The following is a 12725-nucleotide window of genomic DNA, read 5'->3' on the forward strand; positions in this document are numbered from 1 at the left end:
CGTCCTGTAATGCAGAAGGAGAAAACAAAGTGAAAATGAGCAGAAAGAGAGAAAAGAACCATCGGCTCTCCACACCGAATTGAAAACAAAGGCCACGAATTCGCATGCTCAACGCGGTGAATCTGCTGTTGGTCCAAATAAAAGTAGATAAAAAGAAAAAGAGTGAATTGAGAGCTTGTATGGTAGATAGAAAGCGTACCTTGTGGATTTCATTCGTTGGTCGATGAAAAAAAAAACCCACATTTTATTTTTTTTTATTTTAGTGGTACACGCTTGGAGTCTGCTTATTGGTTCCCTCAACCCACCTACGAAAGAAAAGAGAATCTTCTTTTATTTTGCTTTGAACGAATAGAGTGAAATTTTTACTCACGATATCATCATGTCTCTGTCAAAAGAATAGAGAGAAACGGCACTTGTGATTGTGCAACAAGATGTCACAGTAGGACTCTCGAAAGCCTAGAAAAGAAAGAAAGAAATTAATTAATGATTGAGCAACGCAACACGCGGCTGTTATTGCATTAAACTGACACGCCTGTGCATAAGCTTATTGTGTTTCATATTTGCTTTCAAAACAGTTCGGTTGAACAGCAGCTATGCAATTAGACCATCTGCCGCGTGTCCTTATTTGGCTAAAGGCTATCTTTGCACAGCTCCTACACATCGTGCATCTGCTAAAAGAAATGCATTATGAAACGTTAACATTCTCTTTATTTTTTTTTTTTTTTTTTTTTTTTTTTTTCTACTCACGATCTCGGCGGGATATGTGTGTCCTGAGCTCACTTCTTCGTATAATCATTCGGAGTAGAATACGTACCCTGTAGCCTATTACTCCATTATCAGAAATTTTGAAGAACACCGGACCTGCTGCGTGTGCAGCTCCGCGGATCGGCTCTGAAAAACAGTAGACCGGAAAATAAAATAAACTTTCTCGCGATTTCAACGTCGCACACAAGGTAGACCACTGTCATAAACAATTTTTCCCCACTTTTTTTTCTTTTCTTTCTTGTTTGTTCCTCCGTGTTCACTTCCAAGAGGTGACCCAATTACCTTTTTTTTTTTCTTTTCTTTTTCAAATGTTTCTTACCTACATTAACGGCCTCTAAACACGGCGAGAATCCCTTGTGTTTTTTGTTTTTTTTTTAGCCAAAAAAAAAAAAAAAATTATGGAATTTTTTGTTGCCTAATGTATTCTTATTTTTAAACAAAAAACGAACTAGTTTATGAGCTACGGTAACTTATGGAGCTTTCTCTCTGGAACCTTTTTTTTTTAAATACCGAAAAATTGTGCATTCACTTGAAAGGAATAAAATGGAAATAAATTAGGAAAACAAAAAAAAAAAAAGAAGAGTGATTCAAGTTTCTGTTTCATCATTGAAAAAGTTCCGTTGGTATGATCAGAGGCATGGCAAATAAACCGTGATCCCCAATAGCCGCATTGACTCTTGTACTCTACGAGACGCAATGGTTCGGCGGATTTTATTAGCCACACGTGTGGATTCCGTCTCACATTGTACTACTGTCTCCATCAAGACAATTAACGTAATCTCTCTTTCCTCGTACCCTTTCGAATTTCACTTCGACATGCTCTCGTACTATCCCCCCACAATTGCTTTTGGGTCTCTACGTATTGGCTTATATTTTTTTTAATAGGTGTAAAAGAACACCTAAATGACTATAAAGTCCGAACTAATTTGTTGTTACGCAGAACGATTAACAAATACGTAATAGTACCGTGCGGGAAAGAAAAAAGGAGATACATAAACGACCTACCTGAATGTTCCAGATAAGAAGACGCACTATGGATGTTGAAGAAGTGGGGGGGGGGGGGGGGAAGACAAAAGAGAAAAGGCATGTTGAACGATTGGTTTTACATGCAACATTGCACTCTGGCGTCACGGATCCTGGCATTTTCAAAAGAAAGTATACAAAGAATTTTTTTTTTTTTTTTTCAAAAATAAATCAATGTAATCTAATAAATAAAGAATACTTTCCGAAATCATTTCCAGTTGGTGGGGTATAGATTTCTATCCGATCAACAATAAATCTCCTCGTAGGTCCTGTGGGCTTTTTTTTTTTTTTTAATGAAAAAAAAAAAAATCAATTGCACAGCCTGTTAAATAAAATATTTAAAAAAAAAATAATTATAATAGAAGATGAGAATGGCGTATGCCACCTGTGGCGTGCACGTTAGTTGCGTCAGTGTCAGTGTTTTTGACGACTTAATAATAAGCTTTGCTTTCTTTCCATCGGACGGCACTAATAGACCGAGAAATTGGGAAAAAAAGAACGGCCCGCATCGTTTCATGAATGGAAAGAAAATCAACCGTACCGGAGCTCATCCACCGTGGGTTTAAAAAAAAAAATCGAGCCAAGTTGGGACTTTGGAAAAGACTCGAATGCAACAAGGAGGGGAAAGTCAACTGCTCGTAAAAAAGAACGCAACTGTTGCGACTAATCAGCAAAAAAAAAAAAAAAAGCGCTTTGTAGTTTGTTTTGTGGAATGCGTCCAGACAAGAGAACTAAGTTAAATGATGTCGATTTTTTGGAAGTCCAACCAAAAGAAAAGAATGAGGAGGATGTGGTGGTGGCTTCAATCTCGATGACGAAATTCAGGTGAAAGAGATACTAGATGCGTGTGCGTTACCAGCACACGCCGATGCATAATGGGACATTGGCTAAACAGACTGTGAAAGAGAAAAAACAAACAAAAAGAACAGCAACAAAAAAAAAAAATGACAAGCCGCCGTGCTACTATTATGGCTGACTGAAAGACGGGCACGCAAAAAAAAAAAACAAAAAAAACATCTGGAACTCATAAAGACAAAAAGAAAAGACATGAAATTCTTCTTTTTTTTTTCTTTTCTGGGGGGAAAAAGTAGTGGGATTGTTACAAGCATCAACCACATTGAAAAAAATAAAAGATGGCGATTCTTATTTTTAGGTACATCAACTCGATATATCTCGCGATGAAATACGCGTGTGCAGCGAGAGGGAAAGCCAGCCCCCCCCCCCCCAAAACAAATTCTTACTTCACGAAAAATACACGCTCGACTTGACACGGTCTACCCGTCATTATCTAATCAAAACAGGGATAATCGTGCATCATAAGTGTGGCTATTATTTTACGATATCGCACGCTGATGGAGGCCGGATAAAAAACAAAGGAAAAAAAAATGAGCCAAGGGAAAAAGAAAAGAAAAATATCAAACACCTTAATGGTGGACTTTTAATGACAACCGTGGGAGGTCGCCAATGATGAGGAGCGTGAGACTGGGGTGGAAAATGCTGTCGTCCGCGGCCGATTATGATGATGAGACGGGCCATAACTCTGCAGCTACATACTGTTCGGTTTGGCGAAAGCCATCGTTGCAATACCAGCTGCTCGACGTGTGTATTGTATACGACCAATTTTCAACGGCTGAACGTCAAAACAGTAAAGCTCACCCCCCCCCTTCCCCTCCTCTTCTTTTTTTTTTTGAACCTCAAAATCCCAATGTAGTTTTTTAAATCGAAAACGATGGTTTCACTTTTTTGCTTTTTCGACGTGTGCTACACCGCCGACACGCTCGCCCGCGTCCCTCATCTGATTTCTCTCCGGTCCTCGACGCGGCACGAGCCGGCCCTGTAACGCCAGCGAGACGGTACGTGTGTACAGGTATATACTCTATATATCGATGTATAGGTACGTACCCTCCTCCTCCTCCTCCTCTACTGCCATTCACCTGGATTCGTACTTGCCAACCAAAGAAAAAACAACGAGACTTTCCACACATTTGGAGGAGCCTATAAAAAGCAAGGAAGACGGTAGGTACCTCAGTCAAGGAACGTCTTCGACATCGGTAACAACAACGAGCAGAAACAAAGCGGCTCCTAAGCGTAACACAACAGGCCTACACCCAACCAGCTAAATCAACTCGCTTGAATTATTTTTTCATCGAAAAAAGAAAAGAAAAGAAAAAGTTCATCGTCTAAAAGCGACACATCGAGTCCGGACATTTGGTTTTCTATTGGCGAGGATCTCTCATCAGATTTTTCAAATTTAAAGTGCATCAAGTCACCGATATCATGGGGCTTCAATCGTCCCGAAGCGTAAGTTCAAACCAAAACTGATTTCGCTCAACTCGTTTGTTCCGTTTTTTTTTTTTTTTTTTTTTTTTTGGTTGTTTCCGTTAATTTGTCTCAGTTCAGGCCGACCAAAAAATTTGGAGTAGTAGGTCGGGTACTGTTTGATTTTTTCGTTCTTGTATTCCGCAAGCCCTTTGTTTTGATTAAAAGAAAAAGAGTGGGAGAAAAAGTCTACACGACAAACCACGGAAGTAGTTGGGATAAGGATAAATTTCATCAAAACTTTGCCTTGTTACTCTTTGAAATTCCCACGCCATTAGACTTTGAAAAAAAAAAAAAAGAAAAAAGAATTAAGCTTTGAACCACATTAACCGAATCAAGGAAAATTGTCATTCATCAAAAACAAAAACAAAATTGGGTGACATTGCCACATTCAAAAAAAAAAAAAAGGCTATTTCACTAGCGATTCAGTGTTTCTATAATCCCACACTCAAAAAATTCTTTCCAATACGAAAAAAGAAGCGTCGAAAAAATTCCCATCTTATCTGGTCTCTCTCTTTCTTATTTTCTCCTCCCCCACTCAGAGTAATGGTTCTTTACTGGGAAATGGAAAACTTGTTTAGCGAAAAATGTAGGTCGACGTTCGATATCCGGCTAAAGCTCCGGAGTCGCATCTGCGTCTGCGGTTTTTCCAATTGAATGCGTGGTCAGGCCCGGAATGATTTTGCGCGTAGCTATCTCTAAACAAGAGGACAAAGCAGCCAATTCCTTCTTTAAAAACAAAACAAAAAAAAAAAAGACGCACATCTCGGTGAAAGCGTTTTTCTTTCAACATTTTATCACCGCATTTTTCCCTCTTCGGTTTTCCCCTCTATTTTTTCGTGGAACGTCGTAGGCAGCTATGTGGACTAGTTAAAAATTATTGTTGTGTTTTTTTTCCAGGCTCAAAAGTCTTGGCCTGTTGTTAATAAGATTACACATGTGCGTATAAAAACATACTGGCGAAAAGGAAAGCTGGGTAATTGCGCATTTCTCACGAAACCGATCGCGGGATAGAGAACAGATGGCCTACGCGGCTAACGAAAAAGATTGAATTGTGATTTCTAATTTTTCTTTTTCTCTCTCTCTCTCTCTCTCTCTCTCTCTTCGTTTCTGTACAGCTAACGATGGTGCTCTCACTTTACGTCATGCTGATGGCGATCAACTGGACCTGTGCGAGCATCCAGTATCGCATGTTTGATGCGGTGAATCCGTTCACCTTCGGCGGGTTACGCAACGCTATTCTACATCGCCAACTGCAACAAGAACAGGCATCAGAGAGTGTCTCCTGGCCGAAATTCATTCCGCTCAATCAAGGCCAGCGTAACATACGACAATTCCAGCACGTTGCTGGTTCATCTTCTTTCATTCCGCTAGGAAATCTGGAAGTCGAACACAGGGCGGTAGATCATCCGGCACCGATTCAGCAACAATACGAAGTTCAGAATTCAACACCTGCACCCCAGACGGAATCTCCCATTGTTTATAGGCCGTACACTCCGCCTGTTCCGCAACCCCTGCCCCCACCGTACATCTCACCCGCTCAACAGTCAGCCTCTGCCCCGGCGCCTTACAATCCATTTACTGCTCCTCCTCAGCCAACGACTCCTGCCCCGGCGCCTTACAATCCATTTACTGCTCCTCCTCAGCCAACGACTCCTGCCCCGGTAACTTACAACCCTTACAACACGCCTCCTCCGCTGCCTACACCCATCCCAACACCTTTCTCCCCATACATCGCCCCTAACCCGCAACCTCAACCCATTCCGGCCCCTTTCCCCCCGCACATTGCCCCGGTTCAACAACCTCAACCCGCTCCAACACCTTTCACCCCATACAGTGCCCCGGTTCAACAGCATCAACCCGTTCCAATCCCATTCACCCCGTACAACTCCCCCGCCCCACAGCCAACACCATTTGCTCCCAGCGACGCGTCTGGAACGTACTCTAAAGCCGAACAAATATTTTCAAACCACCAATCCTATCAATCCGCCTCCCAACCCGAACCGGTAGCAAATGCCCGATCGCCCTACGAAGCTGCCGAAACGCAAGGACCTTACGGGCCACCCGAACCGACGGAACAATTTTCCGTGTTCCAGGAAATGGCTCGCCAAAATTTGATCAGCTGGCCAGACAACTACGTCCAACAGCAGCCGGCCCAAGCCCGCAATGCGCAATACCCAACACCGCAGCAGGTTGAACATCATCGCAGTTCTTACGCGTCGTCGAGAAACCTCAACTTTGAACCTTCGTACAACCAATTCGCCAAACGCTCGTTGGAATCGCCACCATCCCCGCTCGATTTGGGTTTCCCTTCGATCAGTAGCACCGCAGAAAACTGGAACATGGATGTCGATTGGTCCATCTTTGCGGGCAAAAGAAAGCGTCGGTCAGCCCAACGACCATCTCGCGACCACGGCCGCCGAAAGATCATTGAAGATTACGACAACATCGCTATCGAAGGAAGACAAGCGTCCGAGACCCGCGTTCCAGCACCATCGTCTCGTTCAGCACCAAGCAAGCGTGAAGGAAGCAAACAAGAATACAAACAAGAATACGACGGCCCTTACGTTTACACGCAACTATTCGGTCCGGTAAGTGGAGCAGTTCCATTGTTTTCGCTTGAAATTAACGTGGCCATGTGAATAATGAGGTTTGGTTTTCGTTTTTTTTTTTCCCTCTTTTGTTCAATTTCGTGGGTAAAGCCTTACGAAGTAGGTTACATCAGGAGCCCCATTCCATCGAAACACGTTTACGAGGATTATCTGCAATTCGTTCGATCGTGGAGCGCGGCTAGTCGAGATGCCGTCGATGATCAGCTGAGAGCTAATCCGGCTGCCGCAAAGGAGTACTCCTCAGTTAAATACAAGGAAAATACTCCGGCTTACAAAGAGACGTCTCAAAAGGACAGTTACAAAGAGCCGGAATACAAAGAAACTACACCGGCCTACAAAGAATCTGCACCGGCTTATAAGGAACCTGCCCCGGCTTACAGCGAACCCGAATACAAAGCCCCATCGTTCAAGGGACCATCGCAATCTTACAAGGAGCCGGCATACACGGAAACCGACTACAAGGAGCCAGCTTACAAAGAGCCCGCATACAAGGATTCAACTCCAGCTTACAAGGAGCCTGCGTACAAGGAATCCGCACCGGCTTACAAGGAGCCCGAATACAAAGCCCCACCTTTCAAGGGACCTTCTCCATCTTACAAGGAGCCAGCCTACACGGAGACGGACTATAAGGAGCCTGGACACAAGCAACCCGCCTACAAGGAGCCCGCCTACAGCAAGGAACCCGAATACAAGGCGCCCGCCTACAGCAAGGAACCCGAATACAAGGAGCCCGCCTACAGCAAGGAACCCGAATACAAGGAGCCCGCCTACAGTAAAGAACCCGAATACAAGGAGCCCGCCTACAGTAAAGAACCCGAATACAAGGAGCCCGCCTACAGTAAAGAACCCGAATACAAGGAGCCCGCCTACAGTAAAGAACCTGAGTACAAAGAGCCAGCCTACAAGGAGCCAGCCGCCGCTTACAAAGAACCTGCCTACCAAGCGCCTACCCCCGCATACAGCGAACCGGCGTACAAAGAGGCAGCACCTGCCTACAAAGAACCCGAATACAAGGATCCAGCTCCAGCGTACAAGGAACCCGCCTACAAGGAGCCGGCCTACAACAAGGAACCCGAATACAAAGAACCCGCCTACAAAGAGCCTGAATACAAAGAGCCTGCTTACAAAGAAGAATCTTACAAGGAGGCCCCTCGCACGGATAGGCCGGTTTTCAGGGACGAGATTCACTATAGAGAAACACCTCACAAAGAGACGGCCCACAAATCAGCCTACAAAGGAGAGACCTACGAGGCCCCCAAGATCAACTATCACTCGCCACAGTCCGACTACGTCGCTCCTGAAAGTGAATTCAGACCGACGAGCAAACCGTACGAGGCCGCCGGTCCCAAATCGCCCGTCTACATGGAACGTGATTTCATTCCCATCAAAAGCCAAGCAGCAAATTACGACACGCCCACCACTACATACCGCACGACTACTACTTACAATGATGCTCCTCTCTCTTACGATATCTTGAAAGCATTTGAGAAAGCTCGTCCATCTGCTAACGCATACCCACCGACCGCCGTTTACGAACCGGTCACTGCCAAATACAAAGCTCCCGAAGCATTGTACGATTCACCTACCCAGGGTTACGACACTGTTACTACGAAATACAAGGCAACGGAAGCACCGTACGAAGCACCGAAATACGAGCAGTCAGCTTACGAGGCTCCTAAACGTTACATCGAAACGCCACCCGTTCGTGATTATTTGCCAGCCAAGAAATACGAGAATCCTCCAGCACGGACCTCGCCCTCTGCCGCATATTACAAACCTCCAAACAGGTACGTCGAGCCACCTGTTCATGGATCGAAATACGAAGCACCGGCAGCCTATGAAACCCCCGCAAAATACTCTGAACCGGCCTATGAAGCTCCTAAAACTTACGATGCTCCTGCATATCCGGCTACGAACAAACCGGATGCTTACGCTGTCGAAAAAGTAACGACTCCGGCTTACAAGGAAAGTTATCCGGCCGACGATTACGCTCCTAGTGGCTACAAAGATGATGTCGAATTGTCCAGCACAAGTTACCAGGCCGTGTCGAAAAATTACGATAATCCCAGTGACGATTACGCTCAACCGCCAGTGGCTTACGATCAAGTGAAAAAAACAGAAGAATCTTACGCTTCAGCTTCGTACGATGAGACTAAGAAGGATGACACTTACGGAGCGGATGCTGGATCATCACCCTCATACGAGGCTCCCAAAAAGAAACATTATCCAGTCATTATCGGTCGCTATCAAGTAACTGATTCTAGTGCCTTCCTGCCCAAAAAGGTGGGCGGAGGTGAAAGTAGCACCGGTGTGAAATCAGTCGGATCGCAAGTGCATGGATCGAATGGAGATGAATACGTGGTTTATTACTTACCCTATGGTCAGCCTCTCCCCGTTCCAGTGCGAAGGCGCAGACACACAGACGACAGCCAACCAATCTACACCATCCGGCGCTTGAGGAGCTTGGCTGATAGACAACGTCATTCACGCAAGTTGAACGAAGAACGTCAACAGGTTAGTGCCTAATTACTCACAATATTCGTTAATTTTTTTTAAACTTATCAAAAATTGTATAATAGGAGCAACAAGTTCTTACCCCGGAAGAAGTCCACGAACAATTCAAGTATTCTTTTCTAAATGCCAAAACGGATGAAACTTCGACTGAATCCGTAGAAGATGTCACTCGAACAACAGCCGATGTTCGATCGCAAGAAGAGTTTCTTTCACACGAGAGTGAGCCGAAAAAGGTACAGGGTGAAGTTATTTCATCGTATGGTGACGTTGGACAGGACGTGACAGTTTCACCACAGGTTGACAAAGTACAGGACAAAATTGTTTCACAAACTGACATTGGACAGGACGAAATCGTATCATTACAAATTGACCAACTACACTATGAAACTATTTTCTTACCACATTTTTGTTTTGTACAGGATGACACTTTTCCAGCAGATGGCCTGAAAAACGAGTCACCCTTAGTTGATGAGATGATAGTGGCCCAAATCGAAGAGGACTTGACTAAATCTTCAGTGATGTCTGAGATTGTACCACAGACTTCGTCAAGGCCCACTGATGATAAGCCAGCTGTTGAAGAACCTGTAGGAGAAATCATCATCGTCAAAGTACCAGCAGAAAATCAAGACGAACGTGTTATTGTAGCTGTTGATGAAGTTAGCGTTACCCATGCCCAAGTCGACGTGACTGATGAACCTACAGCAGCTTACGAAGAAGGTGGCGTTGCCAATGTCGACTTCGTCCCAGTGCAGCAGGATCCATTCACTTCGGATGTATCTTTTAATACCAAAGAAATCAAAAAGTATTCTATCTACGATAAGAAAAAGAATCCAGCAATCTTCAAACAATCAATTTTGCCTGGCTTAACTCAAAAGCCCATCGGTGACATTCGACCTTCTGAAACAGCAGCCGAATCAAAGGAACACTGGAATGGCTACTCCACCTGGTGGACCAAATTAGGCTACCGCGTGGCCAAACATTACAATTACGAATAATTCAAAAGAATGAATGAGTTTATTACCTGTGGTTGTTTGGTAGTCTCTGTTGGTCTTTAAAAATATGCGCTGAATCTACATTTTGAGCGTCGTAACGCAGTGCCTTTACCCGCCTTTTTTCACCTACCAAAGTTTGTAACCCTTCTATCAGCTGATGTATCATAGGTGTTTGATGAAAAGAATTATACGATTTTTACATTCTCAATAAACAATTCTCAATATTAAATTATATTTCCGTCAAAAGAACTAGGCAAGGTTGAAGTACAAGTTTTTTTTTCTCAGTACACCAAGTTTATTCTTATTACATATTGGCGAGACAAAATCGATGAATGTGGGAACAGAAGATGAAATCGAAGGGATAGTGAATAACATCGCAGTAATCAAGAGAACACTCAAAGGAATTTCAACATACTATTAATCAAAGGGGTGTTACAACATATGTCCTGAACCGCCCAATACGAACGAGATGGAAGAAAAACAAAAACGATGTTGTTACGAAGAGAAACCACAGCGATGGTCAGCTCTCTAAAGTTATTTCATATTATAACAGCTTACTAATCCGAAGACCGAAACCCAAATGACAAATGTTAATTCAACGGTATTCATTTCCACGAGGCACGCGCGAGTGAAAACGTACGATATTAACGTTAAATGTACATAATTTAACCGACACGAATGGAAAACAAGACGGTCAGGTGATGATAAAGAAAATGTAGAATTTTTTTTGGAAAATAAAGAAAAACGAAAAAAAATTTATGTTTACCGGCGATGGTATTGATGGATTCAACCCAAAAAGTGGTGCATGAAGCCACCTACTCTCGGCGACTCCGACAACAGCTCCTCCATGACCTGGTCGCTATCGTAGAGTGAGTCGTCTCGTCCAATAGGCTTATCAATAACAAGTGTTGAAACGAAATTCATCGACATGTGCAACAAGTATTTCTCGAACGGATACTCAGTTTCCATGACAAATGTATCGGTAGCTGCCTCGGGTAAACATACCCTCTGGTTACGAATCATGATTGTGTGACAGAATACAACCTAAAGGAAGATTTTAGTATTTTATTCTATTTTCGCGAAATTATTTCAAGTATTTACCTGTAGATGTGAAGCCGATTCAGCAAATTGTCTGACGGTCGTTGCGTGGCAATAGCGTAATGGGTTTAACGATGAGCTGACAATCCGTGTCAAATCCAACGCTTGCAATTCGGTAAGAACTGCTTGGACAAATAACAAAGATTAATGCATATTTCAATTTCACAAAGCAGCGAATCTTTACGTTTTTTATTGCCGAGATAGTCATGATGTCTGGCAGCCACAACATAGAAGGGAATATGGCATGCTGCATAAAATGCAGCGTGTGCGCGGATCTTGAAAACAGCTACCCCTTCACCTTTTACCTGTCGGTCTAGGTATGCATGGATCCATTTACAAACTCGCTCTAAGCAGAAGTTTACGACCCTTATGAAAGTAATAATTAATATTCAATTTAACAGATTTTTTTTTAAATTGAAATTACTTCATAGGCACAAATGCAGCTTTTCCTAGAAACGACGCAAGATAATCAGCAGAAGATTTGCGAATGTTCAGCGGAGATGAAGGGTTTTGGAACATGGTCCATAGACGTTCGATGTAGGTTTCATACAGAACCGGCTTAGTGCTGCAGATGTAAAACATCAAATAGTGAACGTGATGGATGCCAACTGCAGGAAGGATCAAGGATTCAAATGCAGAATACATGTCGTAATAGAAACTTCTATGGACATCCCATTCACTTTGGCATTTTGCCTTGCACAGTTCAAACATAACTTTCATCATTTCGTCAAGAGTTTGAACTGCTTGGTTATTGACCGAAGTATCAAGATTAATTGTAAGACCAAATGATTTCAGCAGGTCTTCTATTGGAACTCTGCTGTCCAATTTTATCATTCTATTCACAAGAAATAAGGTGTCAGTTAAATGAAAGGTAACATTCATATTTGGAAAACAAACCTTCCAGTGATAATGTTTAAAATGTAGGATCTAGCATTTACATGGTACTCAGCAAACACTAGAAGATTCCTGACGTAATTCACTTGTTCAGCACATCCTGAACCAATGTAAGGAAAACCATCATTTAAGCAATCAAGTACAATCCTTTGAGACCTGAAAAAAAAAATAGAAATTCTGAAATTCTGAAACACACAGTTGGTTTGGTGGTACTTACAAAGGTATAAGCTCAAGAATTCTTCTCAAAAGATCATGGACATGTCTAGTAGCCAATTCAGTGTCTGGATTCAATGTTAGATTTGAGACTAGCATCTTAACTACTGGTTTACAATAATATGTGTGTGCTGAGACTAGTGTCTGGACAAAACTTAAATATTCATCAAGTACTGCTGGTGGTCTTGTGGTCCACGATATATTTAGCAATGCATACACAAACTGTTCAACTTTAGGAACAAGAAGGCTAATAGCATTGTTGATTTGTTGAAGAATCAGAAGTAAAAATGCATCC

At 43.0% G+C, this 12725-nt stretch overlaps 2 protein-coding genes and 1 long non-coding RNA gene across 6 annotated transcripts in view; 1 reads left to right on the forward strand and 2 right to left on the reverse strand.

Annotated features, from left to right (window-relative positions):
• The window catches only part of LOC130690544 (RNA polymerase I-specific transcription initiation factor RRN3-like), a 34933-nt gene that overhangs the window by 21796 nt on the left and 412 nt on the right, over positions 1-12725 (reverse strand). The window contains exons 2-7 of one of the 2 annotated variants that reach the window (XM_057513557.2): positions 12435-12724; positions 12221-12373; positions 11748-12158; positions 11508-11689; positions 11327-11445; positions 10497-11269 (exon numbers count right to left, since the gene is read on the reverse strand). In XM_057513557.2, coding sequence (XP_057369540.1) covers positions 11012-11269; positions 11327-11445; positions 11508-11689; positions 11748-12158; positions 12221-12373; positions 12435-12724 — 1413 coding nt within the window. In that variant the 3' untranslated portion in view covers positions 10497-11011. Of the gene's footprint in view, positions 1-10496; positions 11270-11326; positions 11446-11507; positions 11690-11747; positions 12159-12220; positions 12374-12434; position 12725 lie in introns of those variants that run through there. The other variant, XM_059495841.1, reaches the window with a different exon arrangement.
• LOC130690615 (uncharacterized) lies at positions 16-1124 on the reverse strand. Its single transcript, XR_009001044.2, has 4 exons — positions 748-1124; positions 529-671; positions 371-456; positions 16-305 (listed from the first exon to the last, which is right to left on the reverse strand). It is a non-coding gene; the product is annotated as an uncharacterized LOC130690615 (long non-coding RNA).
• On the forward strand, positions 3828-10446 carry LOC130690518 (adhesive plaque matrix protein-like). 3 transcript variants are annotated; one of them, XM_057513518.2, is made up of 6 exons: positions 3828-4089; positions 5226-6698; positions 6810-7372; positions 7811-9233; positions 9299-9586; positions 9653-10446. In XM_057513518.2, exons 1-6 carry the CDS (start codon positions 4066-4068, stop codon positions 10226-10228), a joined length of 4347 nt encoding a protein of 1448 aa, XP_057369501.1. In that variant the 5' UTR covers positions 3828-4065; the 3' UTR covers positions 10229-10446. The 3 variants fall into 3 exon arrangements, with proteins under 3 accessions (XP_057369501.1, XP_057369499.1, XP_057369500.1); XM_057513516.2 differs by having other exon boundaries at positions 6810-9233; XM_057513517.2 differs by having other exon boundaries at positions 6810-9233; positions 9299-9466.

This window comes from Daphnia carinata, chromosome 6, assembly GCF_022539665.2.
Source record: "Daphnia carinata strain CSIRO-1 chromosome 6, CSIRO_AGI_Dcar_HiC_V3, whole genome shotgun sequence".
NCBI lineage: Eukaryota > Metazoa > Arthropoda > Branchiopoda > Diplostraca > Daphniidae > Daphnia > Daphnia carinata.

Coding starts and splice junctions, on each gene's coding strand:
- LOC130690518 (XM_057513516.2), top strand. CDS start 4,066: ATGGGGCTTCAATCGTCCCGAAGC. Junction 6,699..6,809: donor ACACGCAACTATTCGGTCCG/GTAAGTGGAGCA, acceptor TCGTGGGTAAAG/CCTTACGAAGTAGGTTACAT. Junction 9,587..9,652: donor ACATTGGACAGGACGAAATC/GTATCATTACAA, acceptor TGTTTTGTACAG/GATGACACTTTTCCAGCAGA.